The sequence below is a fragment of the Parasteatoda tepidariorum genome, chromosome 7 (genome assembly GCF_982258835.1).
Source record: "Parasteatoda tepidariorum strain Cologne lab strain chromosome 7, Ptep-v5.0, whole genome shotgun sequence".
In the NCBI taxonomy this organism is placed as follows: domain Eukaryota; kingdom Metazoa; phylum Arthropoda; class Arachnida; order Araneae; family Theridiidae; genus Parasteatoda; species Parasteatoda tepidariorum.
The window spans coordinates 46,065,890-46,085,139 of record NC_141761.1 but is presented as its reverse complement, the minus strand read 5'-3'; the positions used below and the strand labels follow the sequence as shown (position 1 = coordinate 46,085,139).

At 28.6% G+C, this 19,250-nt stretch overlaps 1 protein-coding gene across 2 annotated transcripts in view; it reads right to left on the bottom strand.

The window, feature by feature from the left end:
• LOC107448427 (plexin A3) overlaps positions 1-18,938 on the bottom strand; it is a 38,381-nt gene extending 19,443 nt beyond the window's left edge. For both annotated transcript variants that reach the window (XM_043042263.3, XM_087167788.1), the window contains exons 1-8: positions 18,736-18,938; positions 14,742-15,879; positions 11,727-11,909; positions 8,977-9,105; positions 6,976-7,079; positions 4,973-5,099; positions 1,404-1,566; positions 1,225-1,318 (exon numbers count right to left, since the gene is read on the bottom strand). In XM_043042263.3, coding sequence (XP_042898197.3) covers positions 1,225-1,318; positions 1,404-1,566; positions 4,973-5,099; positions 6,976-7,079; positions 8,977-9,105; positions 11,727-11,909; positions 14,742-15,848 — 1,907 coding nt within the window. In that variant the 5' untranslated portion in view covers positions 15,849-15,879; positions 18,736-18,938. The remainder of the gene's footprint in view (positions 1-1,224; positions 1,319-1,403; positions 1,567-4,972; positions 5,100-6,975; positions 7,080-8,976; positions 9,106-11,726; positions 11,910-14,741; positions 15,880-18,735) is intronic.
• Between the last annotated feature and the right edge of the window lie 312 nt (positions 18,939-19,250).

The following is a 19,250-nucleotide window of genomic DNA, read 5'->3' as shown; positions in this document are numbered from 1 at the left end:
AGTTAGTTGAAGGGGAACTGAAAATGTAGCATGTAACAGCTAAAACTTTTTCTCAGAATTACTTTTCAGAAATGAGAAGCTCTATCTTTTTACTCGTTATAAACATGTAAAGTACTCTAAATTACATACATCCTGAAATTTTAAAAAAGAAAAAGCCAATTGGAATATTTTACGAAAGGTAAAGGTGGGTATTTTTTCAGAATAAAAAATATAGGTAAAATGATTTATTTCAGAATATTTTCAGTCATGACTGCTTTTTAAGCATAACTATAAATACCTCCCTACTCAAATAGATAGCATGCCCGTTACCATACACTGTTTGTTTTTAAAATTACGGCGCAGTTAAACTTTATGATTGACTATGCTTATTTATTAGTAAAGATCGTTAAGAAAATAAATGTGAACAGCTGTTTCTGCATTTTATTGATTTAGCAATTACTTTCTAATGATATATACTTTTTCATTTTGTCATATCTATAGCCATAATAAGTACAAATGTTTATTATTTAAAAATATTTATTATTTAAAATATTTATTATTTAAAATATTTATTATTTAAAAATATTTATTATTTAAAAATATTTATTATTGAAAAATATTTATTATTTGAAATATTTATTATTTGAAATATTTATTATTTTAAATATTTATTATTTAAAAATATTTATTCTTTAAAAATAGTTATTATTTAAAAATATTTATTATTTGAAATATTTATTATTTAAAAATACTTATTCTTTAAAATATTTATTATTTAAAAATACTTATTATTTAAAAATATTTATTATTTAAAATATTTATTATTTAAAAATATTTATTTATTCGTATTATTATTACACTGTAGGTTTTTTTCTTTTGTTGAGGGCTCGTTCAAATAAGCATAAGACTTCCAAAGAAAAAACCCATAACGTTTATTTGGAAAGTTGCTCTCGATTACCAATTTGAAAATTATACCAATAGGAAATAGCACAACATTTCTCGAAATCTTTCTCAACTATGCGTTGTTCTTCTGTATAGCGATCCTTGTTAAATAGCTCTAAATTGTCAGCTGCCTGGCATTCTTTTATTCGTTTGCCACATTTCACTGCACAAATCTCACAAAAATTCAAAGCTTACGCAAATTTTGGGGAAAACATTTAAAATTATTATTTCACAGAAAATACGATATTTCACTTAAAAGAAAAAATTATTTTTCTTATAAGAAAATTGTAATTAACCACTTACGTCTTCAAAGAGTCGCACTCATAAAAGGTAAAATTAGTCACCGCTACATCCCAATCAATATTTGTTGTTACAGTTAATTTAGAAGTGTAGTAATCTAAAGAAAAGGCAGTTATTAGTAACAAGCACTTTTTTTAAAAAATAAATTTGGACAAATTTTGATTTAAAAAAAGAAGTCTTACGTTGTCCTTGGACTATATTTGGTAGCGATGGCACTGGGGGCGTAGGACACTCAATAACGCCATTTATTTCTGTAGCTTCCATCTTATAAGATTTCTCAAATATTTTGAAGTCACAGAAATATTTAGTCTCAAGTTGGGGCAGATTACTAAAGTGCAAGCTAACCTGAAAATAAATAAATGATATATTTATATATTTTCTAGCATTGCTTCGCAGTTATTATTCTTGTAAAATACGCGAGGAAATTATCATATCAACTTACAGTAATTCTTATAACTTAAAACAAAAATGAAATTCATAATTATTACAGTAGGTTCTTTAAAAATATTTTAACAATGTAGTGATCTAATAAACACACAAAAATATAATGGAAATCAGAATTATGTTCAGAAATTTGCATACTGATCACAAAATTCTTGCTCTGTAAAGACATGCAAAAAATTTAAAATGTATTAAAAACAAATGTAGTCATCCTTGGATAGTTAATATTTAGATTGTTTCATTTATTTTGCTGACTTGAACGCAAAATCTTAGCTTTATCTTATATACCTTGTACTGTTTTATACAATACCATCCATTGATGAACTTAAAAGCTTTAAATAGTGCAGGGTTACACTTGTTACCCAAAATCTTTACACATAATAAAATAAATAATTTGTGTGTGTCTGGAAATTGAATTGCGGGTAAGCCGTATCTCTAAAAATACAACACTGAACATGGAGCTAAATGATTACAATTGTAAACAAATTGCGATTTCCAATTTTCGAATTTTTTAATTACATTTTTAATTCAGCTAATTTAAAAAAAAAGGAATTTGCTCATTGGTTTAGGAAGCTATTGCGTTAAAGTAAACTATAAGATAATAACTATAAGATGCGTTACTATAAAACTAAATAATTTGAAATTAATAATTGAAATCAAAAAATATGTTTTGTATTGAAAATCGAAATTAATGGAGAAATGGTACTAATACCTTTGAGGATAAACGTAAAAAAATACCAATATTATTATTGACTCCAATGATATAAATTAATTGAAATTAAAAAATATGTTTTGTATTGAAAATCAAAATTAATGGAGAAATGGTACTAATACCTTTGAGGATAAACGTCAAAAAAATACCAATGTTATTATTGACTCCAATGATAAGTTATTTTGGAATTGAATTACAATAATGAGCTATAAAGGCAAAATTGATGGAAAAATAGCACTAATTCGTTTAGGAGCGCGTAAAAAATTGGCAAACTATTACTGACGTAAATGATGCTTAATTAACTATGGTAATAGGTACGAATTGAAATATAAAAATAAGTTATGTACTAAAATAGCAAAATTAATTAAAAAAATGTATTTATTTGTTATGGAGAACGGCAAAAAGTAGTCATACTATTATTTACTTCGATGGTTTTGGAAGCAGGCACTGTTGGCATTATGAAAATTGATGCAGTTTCAATATACACCACATATGAGCAATTCTACAAGTAAACGCCAATTAGGCTGCCAAAAAAAAATTTTAAAATTTTGGGGGGCACACTATTTCTACATGAATTTTCTTCTTTTTTACACCTTCAAATGGCGAGAAAAAATCGTGAACATGAAATTTTTTCTTTGTGACAAACTTTAAATGTGACATACTCTTTCTGACATACTTAGATAAATCTGAGCCATTTATTCAGATAAAACGATTTTTAGATAAATTTAATATTATTTCTCTCTAAAATGTATTTATAGAGATTTCATACTATAATATTATATTTAAGTATAAAAATTGGCGTTTATTTGTAGAATTGCTCATATCGTCGCTTTGAAACTAAACCGTGCTAACTCAAAAAAGCAAGTTTTTCAGGAGAGCAATTTCTTCGATTTTATTTTATTATTCCTTCCGCGCTAATGCTAATCGCGCCAATGCGATAACGATCTGCTCTCTAAATTAATTTTATGGAACTATGAAGATAACACTTTGTTTCTCTAAAAGGGTGATTTTTTTTTACACAAAATGACCCAAATATCTCATTTTTCGATTTACTACGATTAGTTTCAAAGCGACGATATGAGCAATTATAAAAATAAACGCAAATTAGGCGGTGGAACAAAAATTAAATGTTTTTTTTTGGGGGGGGGGCATGCTATTTCTACATGAATTTTCTTCTTTTTTGCACCCTAAAAAAGCAAGAAAAAATATTAAACATGAAATTTTTTCTTTGTGACATTCTTTAAATGTCAAAATATCAATTTCAAATTTTTCCCGATTTTTTAAATTTGGGAACTTTGATAAAATTTTTTTATTTTTGTTTTTTATACTAAAATATAATCTTATAGTACGAAATCTCTATAAATACATGTTAGAGAGACATTATAATAATATTATATTTATGTAAAAATCGTTTTATCTGAATAAATGGCTCAGATTTATCTGAGTATGTCAGAAAGAGTATTTTACTTTTAAAGTATGTCACAAAGAAAAAATTCCATGTTCACGATTTTTTCTTGCCTTTTTAGGGTGTAAAAAAGAAGAAAATTCATGTAGAAATAGTGTGTCCCCCCCAAAAAAAAATTTTTTTTGACCGCCTAATTGGTGTATATTTGTAGAATTGCTCATATACTCTTAAATAGGGACAAATTATTTTAGGACTAAATTTAGTTCCTATTACGGCTAAATCAATACTTTTATCATAGATACTGAGGAAATAGGTTTTTACGGCTACGGCCGTAAGTACAAGAGAACGTAGCTTGATTGCTGTAAATTTCATATATGATGACTTGCCTAGAGCTACAAAATTATACCAGATGATACCGAATGCAGTTAATTTTTATTTTTTATGGGATGAACCTAAGTGCGTGTTTTGTATTCTAATAACGTAAAGCTGCTGAGAAGGGCGACAAATAATAATAATTAAGAAAAGATTGAAATTATTTTAGCCTATTATTTGTCTTACAGTTTTGTGCATGATTTTCTGGTGTTGTTCAGTGCCAATTTATTAATGCTTCTTTTTATTCCGTACGAAGAACTGATATTTACCTAGTAATTAATAAAATTAGTGTAACTAATAAAATAGTTTCAAACATTGGCGTAAATTTTATCCCGGCAACCATCATGGGGCCATTCAATTTCAACCTAGATTTGTATTCCTACAATTCTTATTAAAAAGATACTCAGCTTATAATAAATAGTACAAACATATTAATTTTTATTATTTTTTTAATACTTAACAAAAATATCCAAGGTAAATTTGATAATAATAAAGTTAATAAATTAGTTAAATAAAGGTAAAGTTATCTTACTGTAAGCAAAATTGTAAGACGAAAATAGTATTTAAACTGATGATTTTGGGTGAAAAGCTATTACGGTTGAAGACAGTGAATAACGTTTAAAAACACAGAAAAAAATTCGCATTTTTCCTTAACAGTTTTTTTCAATGAAAAACATAATTTTTTTCCAGTAGAATTTACAGTTATTTCCTACATTGTATACACAAAATAATGTTTGGTTGGATCATTTATAAAAACAGTTGCATCGGATTATATCATTACTATATATATTTTTTCAGATATTCTAATAGCATATGCTTACAACTTGTGAAGCTGTTTTCAAAGTCTCTTGTGGTTCGATTGCGTTTAAGTATATGCAGTGATCAGTTACAGATAGCCAGTACAATGGAACATATTCAGCTTCCGCACACTCTGAATTTAAGCTGCATCTATAATCAAAATAATTATCAGTGCAAATATTATATTGTTTGCTCATTTTCTGTGCGTTGAGAAAAATACCGATCGGTAATATGTAATATAATACACGGCATATTTTTTGATTTTTATATTGCAATTTTGGTCAAAATATTTTTTTCCTAATTGCAAATAATCGCGCACTGTTAGAAATTTCTCTGAAAAAATGGTTAAATAACAATTTATTTAATTGTTATTTTACCATTTACAAACAAACAGTCAAATAACACTAAATAAACTTGTATTCAAACTGTCAATTGTAAAAAAAACCGTTTATTAACTGCTGTCACCAAATACGGTCAAACTCAAGCAAGTGCATATTGAATCCTGCTTCCCCCGAACACATCCTTGATTTTCTGGAATTTTTCCTGAAGGACATTCTTAATTTTTCGACCAATTTTAGTGTGTAACTTTTCCAGAGATTTTCGACTCATGGATTATGTAGCGGAAGCTATATTGTGAAGGATTGAAAACAACAACAACAACGGCTGTAAAACCAGAACTTTATCTCACTAACTAGACCAACCTAACGAAACAACTTAGTTCCTTGCAGATCAGTGTTGTTGTTCTCATCCCCATGAGCAGCAGAGCTAGATCAAGTCCATAAGCTCTTTCACTCTGAGAAAGTCTAGCACCAACAGGGGAGCTTGAACTAGATCCCCTAATCAGTACATGTTACAGTGGGGAGGGCGAATCTATCAATTTTATGATTTACAGAAAGGGAGTTTATTTATTAGAATATGATTCACACAGATGGCAACACCATAAAGCTGCTAAATTACCTACAGAGTCCTGTTTAATTTCTTTTGTTTTTGAAACCATGATGGTTGTAAATAATTAAAAAAATTGTATTGTTTTGTATTCATGGTTTTCTAACCATACTAGATGCAAACGGTTTCAAAACCGTAAGTTAAGAAATGTTCTTTTTACCGTAAATTTAACGGCTAATTGAATGGACAGGCTGCAACTCGCTATTTAACCATAATTTCAGAATCAGAATTTTGACAGCGTGTCTTGATCTGATTATGAGATGATCTTATGGATATGTGTGGTACATTGTGGTGCATTTGCATTAAGTGCGCAAGTAAATTTAGCTTACTCAAATGATACACCCGTATTAATATGTTCTCCTTACGGTTATTTTTCTTGATATTGTAACATAACACAAATGAGTCTTCTGTTTTAATACTTTTTTTTGTAATACATTTGTGATTTGGCTCTTTTTGTTCAACACAATAATAATAGTATTTTACTACAACACGTTACACGTTGCAAAGAGGAGCATTTGGTGTCAATAACAGGTACAAAGTAAAAAAAGTTCTGGTTTTAAAAAAAGCCGAATTTATATTGTTTTCTAAATATAGTATTGCATTGTAAATTGGTTTCAAAATGCATTAGTTATGCATAAAGGCACAGAGCTTATTTTATTCATGTCTATATAAAAATATACTTATATGTCAAAATTTAAAGTACATATATATTTGACTTAGATATAGTAAAACTAAAACAATAGTTGAATGTATAGTTTTTTTAACGAAAAAAGCATTAAAAATTGTCAACTATTTAAGGAAATGTTAAGTAATTAAATATTCCATATGTCTAAAATATTGAAAGTAATATTAATTAATCAAATATTTGAAATAAGAAATATTTGAAAAATAATAGTAATATTTCAATTCAATGTTAGCTACACTTACATTGCAATTGAAATTACTGCCAATAAAAAATTCTTAAATTGTATTTTTACTTTATCAATTGATTTCAAAATCTAATTTTCTCAACGATTAAACAAACTGTTAGCTGAGAATGATACTTGTTTTTGTAAAGGGTGCTATAAGGTGAAGTTGTTACTTATTTTGGGAAGAACACCAGCCGCAATAAGGATCATTAGCTCCCAAGCAATCCGTGCAAGATTCAAACAAATGACATCTTCCCTGAGTTTGTACTTTGGTTACCTGAAAATATATATTTTGCTTTGAAAAGAAATCATGTCAAAGTATTTAACTAGTGGGAAATTTCACAGCCCTAAAATCAAAGAATATGGAATCGAAATCAATTCAAGTTAATTCTTTAAAAGAAAATATTTATTTTTATTTCTAACTCGAAAGATTATGTCACATTGTTTGCAAAGTCTCATACATTAATAGCATGCTTGCAGATTCACAATATTATAACTTAATGAAGAAAAAAAAAGTATTCTAAATCATTTTTACTTTTAAGACAAGCAATCTCTATAGCTACCGCTAATATATTCCAAATAATTTGCGACGTTCTAAAACTTTTTATGATCCTGTCAGCCATCATTTTAGTTTCCTCGAAACAAATATTGTTTTCATGATTTAAATAATTCTTGACGGACAATATTTAAAGACGGTCAACTTTGACATCATTTAAACTCTTATCTTCAAGTTTCTTCATATCTAACAGGCCGTAGCGCCCTCTAAATTCCCTTAAAGTAAACGGTTATCTGATATTGCATAATTGGATAGTTAACATTTTACGGTTTGTAATTAGTGCATTGTTACATTTCTGTTTACTTTTATATAATTATATTTCTTTATAGAAATTCGACTGGGTGTGGTGAAATTTAGCATATTTATGGATCGAAGCACGAGGAAGATCACTGTCGACATTAGAACATTCTATTACCAGTTGTTTCAGCAGAATGAGCGAAAAATGAAATGGAATTTTCTGATAAGTTAATCGTTAGCCATTTTTTTATATTTAACTATAGACGATTATTTTTTCCAAATATTTTAAAAATAACAATGATATTTTGCTACCTAATAGCTCTATTTGATCAAGAGAAGAGTTTTATATTTAGTTAATTTTTTCTCTTTATGTTAAATAATATCAATGAACAATGTGAACGTGGTAGCATAGGAGGATTGCGCACCAAAATTCCTAAGGTAATCTGAAACCACATGTTTATTTTGTTGATAGTTATGCTTTTAAAACATGTTATTATGAAACTAAATAATTTAAAATTAATGATAATTGAAATAAAAAAACATGCTTTGTACTGAAAAGCAAAATCAACAGATGGTGCTAATACCTTATCTAGAACGCCAATATTATTATAAAAAAAACGCCAATATTATAATAGACGTCAATGATAATTAGTTTTATTAATTTAAATCAAATAATGAGGCATGTTGTGAAAAGCAAAAGGAAGACTGCGTCACCAAATTAGTATTCCTTGGATTATCTGAAATCATATGTTTCCTTTGTTTATTTAATTCTTTTAAAACATGTTTCTGTAAAAGTAAATTCAATGGCAATTGAGATGAAAAGATATTAGTTATGTATGGTGTTGGCTTCTCATGAAATTAATTTAACATTATAATTCACAATTTTTATGTGCTTACAATTGAAAGGGCAAATTAATGGAAAAGTAGTACTAATTGGTTTATAAGAAACTTAAAATATCACCGAACTATTATTGACGCTAATGATGCTTAATTAATTTATGTAATAGATACGTAGCAAAAAATGAAAAAGCTATGTACTAAAAAGCAAAATTTATGGCGTAAAAGCACTTAAAGCACTTCATTTTGGAAAACAGTCAAAAAGCGCCATACTATAATCGGCACCTATGCTTAGTTAATATAGGTCATAATTATTAATTGAAACAAAAAATATGTGTTATTAGTACATTTTTGTTTTATAATAGTTTTATAGCTTCAATATCGGCAACACACTTTCACCATAAGAAATACGAATAATGAATGTAAAATAAATTTAAATTCTAAAGAAAGAGAAACGCTCTATAGTATGAAAAAAAGTATGGAATATACACTTTTACAAAAAAGAAGTATAAAATGCCTTTAAAAACAGAGAAGTATAGAATACCTTTCTTTCAGACATGACAAACAGATGAGTAGCATCTTTATTAAGAAACATATCAGCCTTAATTGGACTTCCTTCGTCTATTACTAGATCTCCGAATTCCCAAGCTTTTGATTGCGTTTCTACAACAGCCTTAAGCGAGATCAAAGCAATCAGAAAATCATTAACTGTACAGTAATAATAGAAAAAAATTATGACTTTAGGATTTATATTTTATTAAATCAAATAAATTTTCGGTAATTTTATATGGCCCAGCTGTACCAAATTTCAAAAATGCTTCAACCTCATTTTTCATCTCACCATGCGTGATGATGCTTTATTTAAACTGTTGCGGGAGTCCCCAGTTTAATAAGTGAAGAGTGATAGATTCTTAGGATGCCCGCTAGGAACTTTGTCTTGGTGCTACGCGACCTAGCACGTGTTTTTGACCGCAAACAAATTGCGGTTACTAGCTTCCGACATTCGAATCGCCTCGTGACAAATGGAGATCCCCTGAAAGATAAGACCCCCGAAGATTCTCATGCACGTGGCAATTTGATTATAGAGAGATAGCGACCACAATTTGTTTGTGGTTTAGAAACGCGTGTGGAAAGCGCGTGCTAAGAAAAAGTTTCCAGCGGGGAGCCTTATACACTTACACAACGTTTCTTTTCTCCTATTTCAAAATGCTCACTTAAGTTTCGTCATTTCAGTGCTTGACTGTATCTGTTAGCATTTACTGCTATTAGAACGGGAAAGTTTATCTACTGTATCTTTAACAAAAGAACTCCAGCGGCGAAAATGTCAGGGACTGACCCGCGATGGTTCAGGGCATAGAGCGTTCGCCTTTCATTGAGGTGAACCGGGGTTCGACCCCGGCGATGGCTGATTGATACGAATTCCTCATCCGGCTTGCACCGACTACAGTTCTGGCTTGAAATATCCTCAGTGGTAGACGGATCATGGGTTAGCTGGTTAGTTCTATCAAAAAGTCCTCCATGAAGGCAAATTTCTCCCAATACTCGATCCAGAAGTTCCCTTGTCTTCTGGATAGGGTTCAAAATTACAAGGCTACGGAGTTCAACTTTAATAGTCCTAAATCCAAAACATTGGGTCGGTTATTCAACGACGAATATAAAATAAAATGTCAGGGACTGTGTGCTGTTACAGAAACTAGTAAGAGTACATTCCAAAGAAGGGAGCTTTTGATACTTCTTACGCCCGAGTATAAATTTGTTTTAAGTGTATACTCGACATTCGCATTCGATTCACTTTGATCTGGTTACCATAGTTATTGAAATTTCTCCAGTCCACAGACAAGGGGTGTTCCGCCCAAATTATAAAAATTCTTCTTCGAAAAGAGCTAGAAAAATGAAGTTTAACAATCACTCTTTCAAGTAGATGATTAAAACAGGTTAGACACCGACGTACAAAAACTATTGCAGAGTCAACGATAATGCATAGTTCTTTTTGGCAATTAAGTAGAAACATACACAAGTTTTCAATCTTTTAATTTATGTAATCGGGTTTTCATTGTAAATGTAATCGGGTTTTCATTTACTAAGAATCGATCTTATTGGATAAAGGACATAATCATGGTTGGTTGGTTGGTTCTAATATTACTTGCCACACGGACAAGCCTGCGTGGGGAAACCGAGCAAATTTAAGGCAGAGCGTGCATTTCTTGTTTTTTAGTGGCGCCATCTATGGCCAAGAATACGACTTCTGCCACACTAAACGCCGCACCCGTTTTATAGGGTGGACCCATTCATACATCCGTTCATTCACCCACAGATCGTAATTTTGACCTGAATCAGAGAACGATCGATCCTCAATCCAATACCCCCAGAGGTATTGATTTGTTAGGACATAATCATAAATTTGGTAGTTAGTGCAGGTTATATTAAAGTTACGAAATATGGCAAAAAAAACATACTTTCTCTGAAAAAACTTACTTATTTGATGTATTCGGAGTCTTGATACTTATTATATGGGACATATTCCGCAATCTGAGAAGTATGGCTCTAATTTAGGCAGGAGAGAGGTTAAAAATTTGGTCCCCTCAGCGATAATTTCACTTTTTGCGCAATTCTTCGTCATTCCAAAGATGCAACATTTATCCCAAACATGACTGAAATGATCCCCTCATCTCGTTGAAAACAATTGAGCATATTCTCTCCAAGTTTTGGATTTCATCATTTAAAACTACACCGAAATTGGTAAAAAAATTTGTATACCTTACAATTCAAATTTTTTTTTGACTATTAGAAAATTAAATAGCAATAAATAATTCTAAAAAATAATTTTTACCAGATTTTAAATTTAGATATAGTTCATTGGTAATTGGGTGCAAATATCTTTCGATTCTCTTCATTAGTTTCAGAGATATGGCGTAATGAGCAATAAGTAAAATCAACACTAAAAGGCCCAAACTTTCAACCTCTCTCCTGATAAAATTATGCGGACTATAAATTCCAGACTTTGGCAACGCCCTTTCATATTTTGAGGGTTAAGAATCCAAATACATCGAAATAAATATATGTTTATTCAGAAAAATTATGATCATATTTCGTAACTTAAAATACTATCTGCTTTAAGTAATTAGCACATAAGTTAGGCCACCATTAAGATTCTTAGCAATTGTTTGAAAATCCAATCATTGGATCAAAAGTTATTGAATGTGCTTGCTTTTTTTCCTTTTGCACACAGCAAATTATATATTTTACTTGTTTTTTTTGTGTGTTTTCTTAATTTCATTGGAAAATCATGTATACCTTTTTAAGATGTCCATTAGATGTTCCAAGAAAGACAACAGTATGGTTGTTAAGTGCAGTCGCCGCCACGGCTGTTAAAAGGGTGCCAGAAAAACGTAAAACAGGCGAAGCTTTCATAGGAACGCTGCCGTCATGTGGTGTATCTAACTGTAAACCGCAGATATCATCTTCTTTCTTTAAACTCTAATGTTCATAAAAATTTAATAGTTATTGTAAAATTGAAACTTAACTAAAATACCTAAGATTTCGTACTCACATTTATGCGGATATTTATCGTTGCTCGCAAGTGTATTAGAGGTATTGCAGCAACAAAATTATTCTTTTAGAAGTTTTGAGAATTCATAAAACATTTTAAGAAATATCAGTGAATTTTGGAAATAAGATTTCATATAAAAATGAATCTTTGAAAATAATGTGCACTTTAAAGTTTCCAAAGCAATTTCGAGATTATTTTATTTTCCTTAATCTTGTAAACGTTTCGTCTTATAAAGTTATCAAAACAGCTAACAGGTTTCAAATTTTCAAAATATCATAAGAATATAATTGTCAAGAACCATTTCTGATTGTTGTCAGGCCATTCTCATCACTGTGGACAGAAAATTTACGCGATATGATGATTAATAAGCAGAGACTATCCGGCGGACATCTTTGACTATCATTATAAAATCATAGTTTGGCTGAAGCATAAAAGTAACAGAAGTCATAATATACATACATACATACATACATACATACATACATACATACATACATACATACATACATACATACATATATATATATATATATACATACATACATACATACATACATACATACATACATACATATATATATATATACATACATACATACATACATACATACATACATACATACATACATACATACATACATACATACATACATATATATATATATATATATATATATATATATATATATATATATATATATATATATATATATATATATATATATATGGGTCATTCTCACGAAAACTGTCATTTTTCAGTTCATAAAATCCCAAAAAAGTAAAGTGAATAGAAAGCTCTGAAACTTTTTATATTAATAGAAATATGTAATGGCATTATAAAGAAAGTATATGTGACCTATACTTATACTTAATATTTAAATTAATTAATTTTTTAAATAATTAATTTATAATTAATTAATTTATAATAATTAATAATTAATTTAATAAATAAATTAATTAATTTAATAAATTAATTTATTATTTTTACTATTTAAAAAGTGCGGGAATGACACTAATAGTGAGGGAATGATATTTTATTTTAATACATGTTTTTATCTAAGTTACATCTACCTAAAGTTTGAAAATGATAACATACTAAGTATATCTAATATTTATTATAATTTAGTCTTATATATTTAATAGTTTTTACAGGTTTGGGAAATAAAATTGGCTGGCACGATTGAGCAAAAAAAAATTTGATAATATACTCATATTGAATCATTCCCTCACTTCAGCGTCATTCCCTCACTTTATACACTAGTGAGGGAATGACGAATTCAATAAAATTTAAAAATAACAGTTAGGCCTAATTAATTTCTGAAGTTAATCACATACAATTATATTCATACAAGAAAGCAACATATAATTATCACCTTTCTCGATGAAGTTGTATTTTATTTTACTCTAAAAAATGACATGAGGGAATGACAAATGTAAAAAATTTTACCTGGTTTGATTCATTCAAATTTATTCCACAGCAAAGCTTCCTTAAGTTGAAGATGGAAACATACTGCAATTTTGTTCTATGATGCCAGTTGTTAACTTCTGAAGTTTTTATTAAAATATTTTTATTCTAAGAAGATTGCAGGTGATAAGAACATTGTAGTGAGGGAATGACGCGAAACACTGGGGACAAAGTTTAAAATAGTGCTGCGTTAATATTTTTATCAGAAATTAAACTTAAAATTGATTTTCTGAATTCTATATTTCAGTATTCTGAAATAAAAAACACGAATTTGTAAAAAAAATTTTTTTATTTCAGTAACAATTTTTTTCTTTTTTTAAATCAGCAGTGGGGACAAGTGAGGGAATGACATATTGGTATATTTTAATTACCTAAAATAAATAAAAAATAAAAATTGATAATTTTATTTTTATTCTTTTGTTAGCTTGCATTCTGAAGGACACTTTCCCTGAATTTTTTTTTCTCGTAAGCTGTAAAACAAACATAAAATATACTGGGGACATGAAGATGACTGTTTTTGTGAGAATGACCCATATATATATATATATATATATATATATATATATTGCAACGGTAACCGAAGAAAAGGACTAAGGTTTAAGTTGCTTCGGCTTTAAATCATAAGTAGAGTTGGTGCTGATGCAATTAAAAAATTCCGTATCTTTCAATTAAATGCTTTTTAATTATAGAATAAGAATATGCTTATCGTGAGGAAACGGAAATGGAAGCACAGCTGTTGTAGATGTGAGAAAGAGAAGTAATTATAGGTCCCTTAGTTATATCTATTCATCTATACATAATTATATGGTAATTTTAATAATTATTTTAGTTAATTATAATAAAACTAAATAAAGTCCCTGGTTTTGGCTGCATTTCAGATGAATTGATGAAGAAAAGGGAGTGTAATTTTTTAGTCTTGATATTTTAACTTTAAATACTCGTATTTGCTTACAACATCAAACTTACTATAACAGCCATTTCATCTGTTATTACGTTAACGGATTTTTAACGTATAATTACGGTGGTTTATAGAGATTCAATGTTTTAAAAAAGCCATAATTACAAAATTTATTACCAAAAACTTTTAAAATAAGTAGTAAAACTTTTTGAAGCAGTATATTTTTGATACTTAAATATTTATTAAGCATTTATTTTAATTTATTCTATTGAAAAATTACAAGCTTATGATCCTATGAACAATCACTTATTTAATATTAGGTTTTATAATATTTTTAATTCGTTAAAAATATAAGTGTAGAGCTATAATAAATATTATATGAAAAGATGTATTTACTGTGGTGTAGCATGGTTGACTTTTCGTAATGTAATCCAGACCGGTCCACCCTCTACCATCTGCACAAGTCTTTATATTCATTGCAAATTGTCTATTTATGTGTGGTAAAGCATACAAGCATAGAGCAGAATTAGAACTGTGTTCATCATAAAATTCTGTATCAACCTTAGACTTAGAAAAAACTGCAAAAAGAACACTGTCTTCATCGGATATTCCCAAAGACTTAGCTAATATAACTCCAGGCTTACCAACATGGGCAGCTTGCACGAGGTTGTAATCCACACCATCCACACTGCAAATGAGTTGCATTTCTGCATATGAAGAGTAATTAGCATCATTTTGACAGACACGCACAATTTTTGACACAAAATGCATCGGATGATTTAGAGAGAACTGTTGTACAGTTAGAAAGTGTGAAAATCCATACTTGCTGAAGCCGTGGACGTAAGTTATTGGATAAATACTCCTTGACATACGGTTAAGCGCAATCATCGTACCTGGGTGGGTGATCTCGAACATTTTACGAGGATTCAAACTTCTACTACTAATAAGTGGCAGTTTTGATTGATAGGGGCCATCCCTTGAATATGAAACTCCCACATACATGACTTGTCTTTTTAAATGTGGTCCAGGTGCTATGAGAGCGACTGATGAAGCTGTGGTAGAGTTAGTTACAACAGCCATGGTTGATGGTGTCCTGAAATATGACACATTTTTAAAGTCGTGTATCGTACACGCACCTTGGAAGAGATTTCCACATGCGATTAGTTTGTTAATGGAGTTGTCTAAAACTAAAATTTTATTGTAATAATCTGTGAGATTTTTTCTTACACCCGGGCATTTACGGGATGCTGGACATTTCGGACTGTCCATTTGAGGTCCCATTTCAACCACAGATTCAATTTTTAAATCTGTGGATAGTTGATAAATTTTATTAACTCCACCAATGTATATTTTATTATGAATTTCATCAACCACCAAATGGCTAAACGTTCTTGTACTGGAGACTTCGAATGTAGAATCAGGTATGTATTGAAGCATTTTTACCACTGGAAATAGCGTGTAAGCTAATATGAGAAGCAACCATTTTTTATGTTTTTTTTTCATGGCAACAAATAATAAGAGAACTTCAAAATATCTGAAAAGAAATATGAATCATAAATACATTCTATTTTATTCTGAAATATTAAATTGAGAATATTTTTTGATAGCGGGTCTGTTCCATGACACGGAGATTCTGGAGCATACTCCAAATTTAATTTTTTTTTAATTTATCGTTTGACGGTATCAAACGATTCTTAATCATTTAACTATTAATTTTTCGATTGATTCAATTCACAATTTTCAGACGAAGTCAATGTTCCTTGTTTATTAATAATTCTTTATCAATACTTTAAATATTTCTTTCAGATATCTAAACCACAATGCAAAAGTTTAAATATTAAAAAAATACAAAATACAAACTACAGTTTTTACATTTGATCACTCTACTTTAAATGCACAAATCAAATTCTCAATTTCTTGATATATATTTCTTGTGAATTTTTGTTTTGATGAAAAAAGTAGCAAAAATCACTGTCAGTGCAGCTTTGGAAGATATTTTGTATTAAAATAAAAATAAAATGCATTAAGAAGAAAAATTTGTAGTAAAAATAATATAATTCTACACAAAATCGTTTGCTTAAAACAAAACAAAACAAAATCTCCATTTCTCACTTAAGAGAAAAACTGATTAAACTTTTCTGTTTGTTTTTGAACGGCATCATCAGAACAGTTCGGAGCAGACTCCAACAGCTCCTTGTAGTGGAACAGATCTAATGTTTATTTACATGTTTCCTTGCGTTGGTAAGACCTTAAAAATTTAATAATTGAACAAAGGTAAAGTGGAGTACATTATACTGTTTCATTTACTGTAAACATGCATTTAAGTTGCTATATTTGTACAAATAACTTACTGTCTCGTTTTTTCCTTTCAAACGATTTATGGTGTTCTTTGTTTTTTTAATATAAAATCTATAGATTCTGAGAAGCTCATGAACTTTTGCAAAGCTAAAAACAGAAAACTTCCAAAAACTGCGCTCAATTGTAAATTAATCTGTCACTTCGGCTAAAAATTTCAGTTATTTTTTTAATCAAGTAAGAAGCAAATTTAATTACTCGATTAAAGACTTCATTTGCTTTAAAAATATACATTTAAAACATTTAAAGTAAACATTTTTGAATTTGTATACATTTGAAACGAATGAATTTTTGAAACAGGTAACATCGTACCGCTTCAGTTTTTTGGGATTATTTATCAAAGTAAACTTTATCTTTTACAATGAGACAAAAATAAGTATATAACAGAGGATTATACTTATTTGCATTCCTTTTTTTTATTTCACTTCTTCAATTACTTTGAAATTTGAATATGAACATGTAAGTTTCAAGAAGTTAAACAGTAATAAATTAGGAGTAATTTATAGGGCAATAGCTTATATTTTAGATTTAATTTCAAAATCACAAAAAATAGTTTTTCTTAAAAGATATATTTTTTAATAAATTAGCTCACAGGTTATGAAATAATAAATTTTTATTAAATGAAAAAAGTAGATTGTTCAGGAGGGAAAAAGGGCATTTTCAGAAAATAGTTATTTTTTCTAAATAATTTGTTATGATTGCAAAGCATACAGGAAGATCTGCAATGGTCTACATTAATCTATATTTTTACTTTCCATGTAAGAAATCAAGTAAAACAAGTATACACATTAAGGGTTGCAAATTAATATTAAGACCCAGAAAAAAATGCTATCCAAATTTGTCCCATTACTAGTGACAAAGGCAAGATGAAAAACAGATCATTATTATGATTGCCTCAAACTGGGAAAGGTTTCTAAGAATTGTTTTTGAACTTCCTTCTGCTCAAGCAACCAGACAGGTTTTGATAATTTTAGTCCCGCCTCATTCAACAATCGGTTGATTAATTCCAATAGTGTTTTAGATCTTTGTGTCTCAACTCCTAATGTGTAAGCTCCTTGATTCCTAATACGTGTGCTTTTCTGCCCACAATTTCGATAAGAATTTTAAAAAAATATGTAAAATAACTGAATGTCTATTGTTCATCCTTTATCAATTATAATTGTTTCTTCAACAAATAACTATATCATTGAAATTATTTTTTACTTAGCAGTAGAGTTTGTCTCCTTATGCATGGCTTGCCCTATTTCGTTAACACAAAAAAATTTATTTTTGACTATTTGTTTCTTATAGTTTAATTTATTAATTTATTATGTTACTCCTTAGAAAATAATTTTTTAAGTTAAAATAGATAATTTCTAAAATAGTTTTCCAGAAAAGATGATGTGCTTGATATTATTTTGAATTGCTGCAGAATCTCAATTTTTTAAATATTATTGAAAAAAACAAGGTCCAATTGTTTTTTAATATTAAAGAAAAATACTTTTTATACTTTTTTAGCACTTTTTATACTTTTTTCTCAAAAAAAATATATTGTAACAAAATTTTAGAAGAACGGAATTAAATATCCATCACTTTTTCAAAATTGGAAGTTTAACAAATGTAAGTATATGTTATACAGATATATGTACGTAACAAAATAGAAGCATTTAGAAAACTTGAAAAACCCTGTAGATCGGGAAACCCCTTATTTTTATTGGTGCATATACATGTGATTTCATAGATTTTTAAATTTAATATTCTCAATTTTCTGAAGAACTGATAATTTTTTAAATCTGAAAAATTTCGTTTTAATTTTTGTTTAGAGTAAAAATAATTTGTCAATTTTTTAAAAAAAAAATTCTTTTCGCATTCCATTTTGCTTCCCTTTTTACAATTCCACTACTTCTTTTTAAATATTAATTTCATTTTCCTTATTAATAAATTATTTTTATATTCAGCAGGAACTATTATGGATATCTTTTTTTGGAGTAAGCAAAAGCATTACTAAACCACTGCATGAAATGAAATAATAAATGAAAAATAAAAAACAGCTTACCTTTATTTCCAATATTTAAAAAAAAAGTGATATTTCAAACCGAAAAGTATGGATAGTAACCCATAAACCAGAACTTAATTTTTTGAAAAGATTTTTACCTTATAAGAAGTTGATTTATTCTTATTCAACGTTATTAATTTAAGTTCATGACATGTTGTCAAAACGTTAGTTTCACTTTAATGAACTTGTTGACTTGTGCAACCAAGATAAGAGATAACAAGGTTTAGGAGTGTTTGAAATTATCATTTTTTGTGATAAAAATTCAATTATATCATGTTCTTTCTCATCGAACTTGGAAATGTTACTTTCAAAATGAAAAGATTAAAAGTACAAGTACTTAAAAACGACTTAGATTTTAATGCATGCCGTGAGTACAATTTTACAGCAACGTGTACAAGTGAAAGTACTATTAGAACAGTACTATCTGTCTTTTAATGTATTTATTTCATATTATTGTATTTTGCTGAAATTATTGTACATTATTTTTGTATTTCTTGTATTTTAAGATGGGGAAT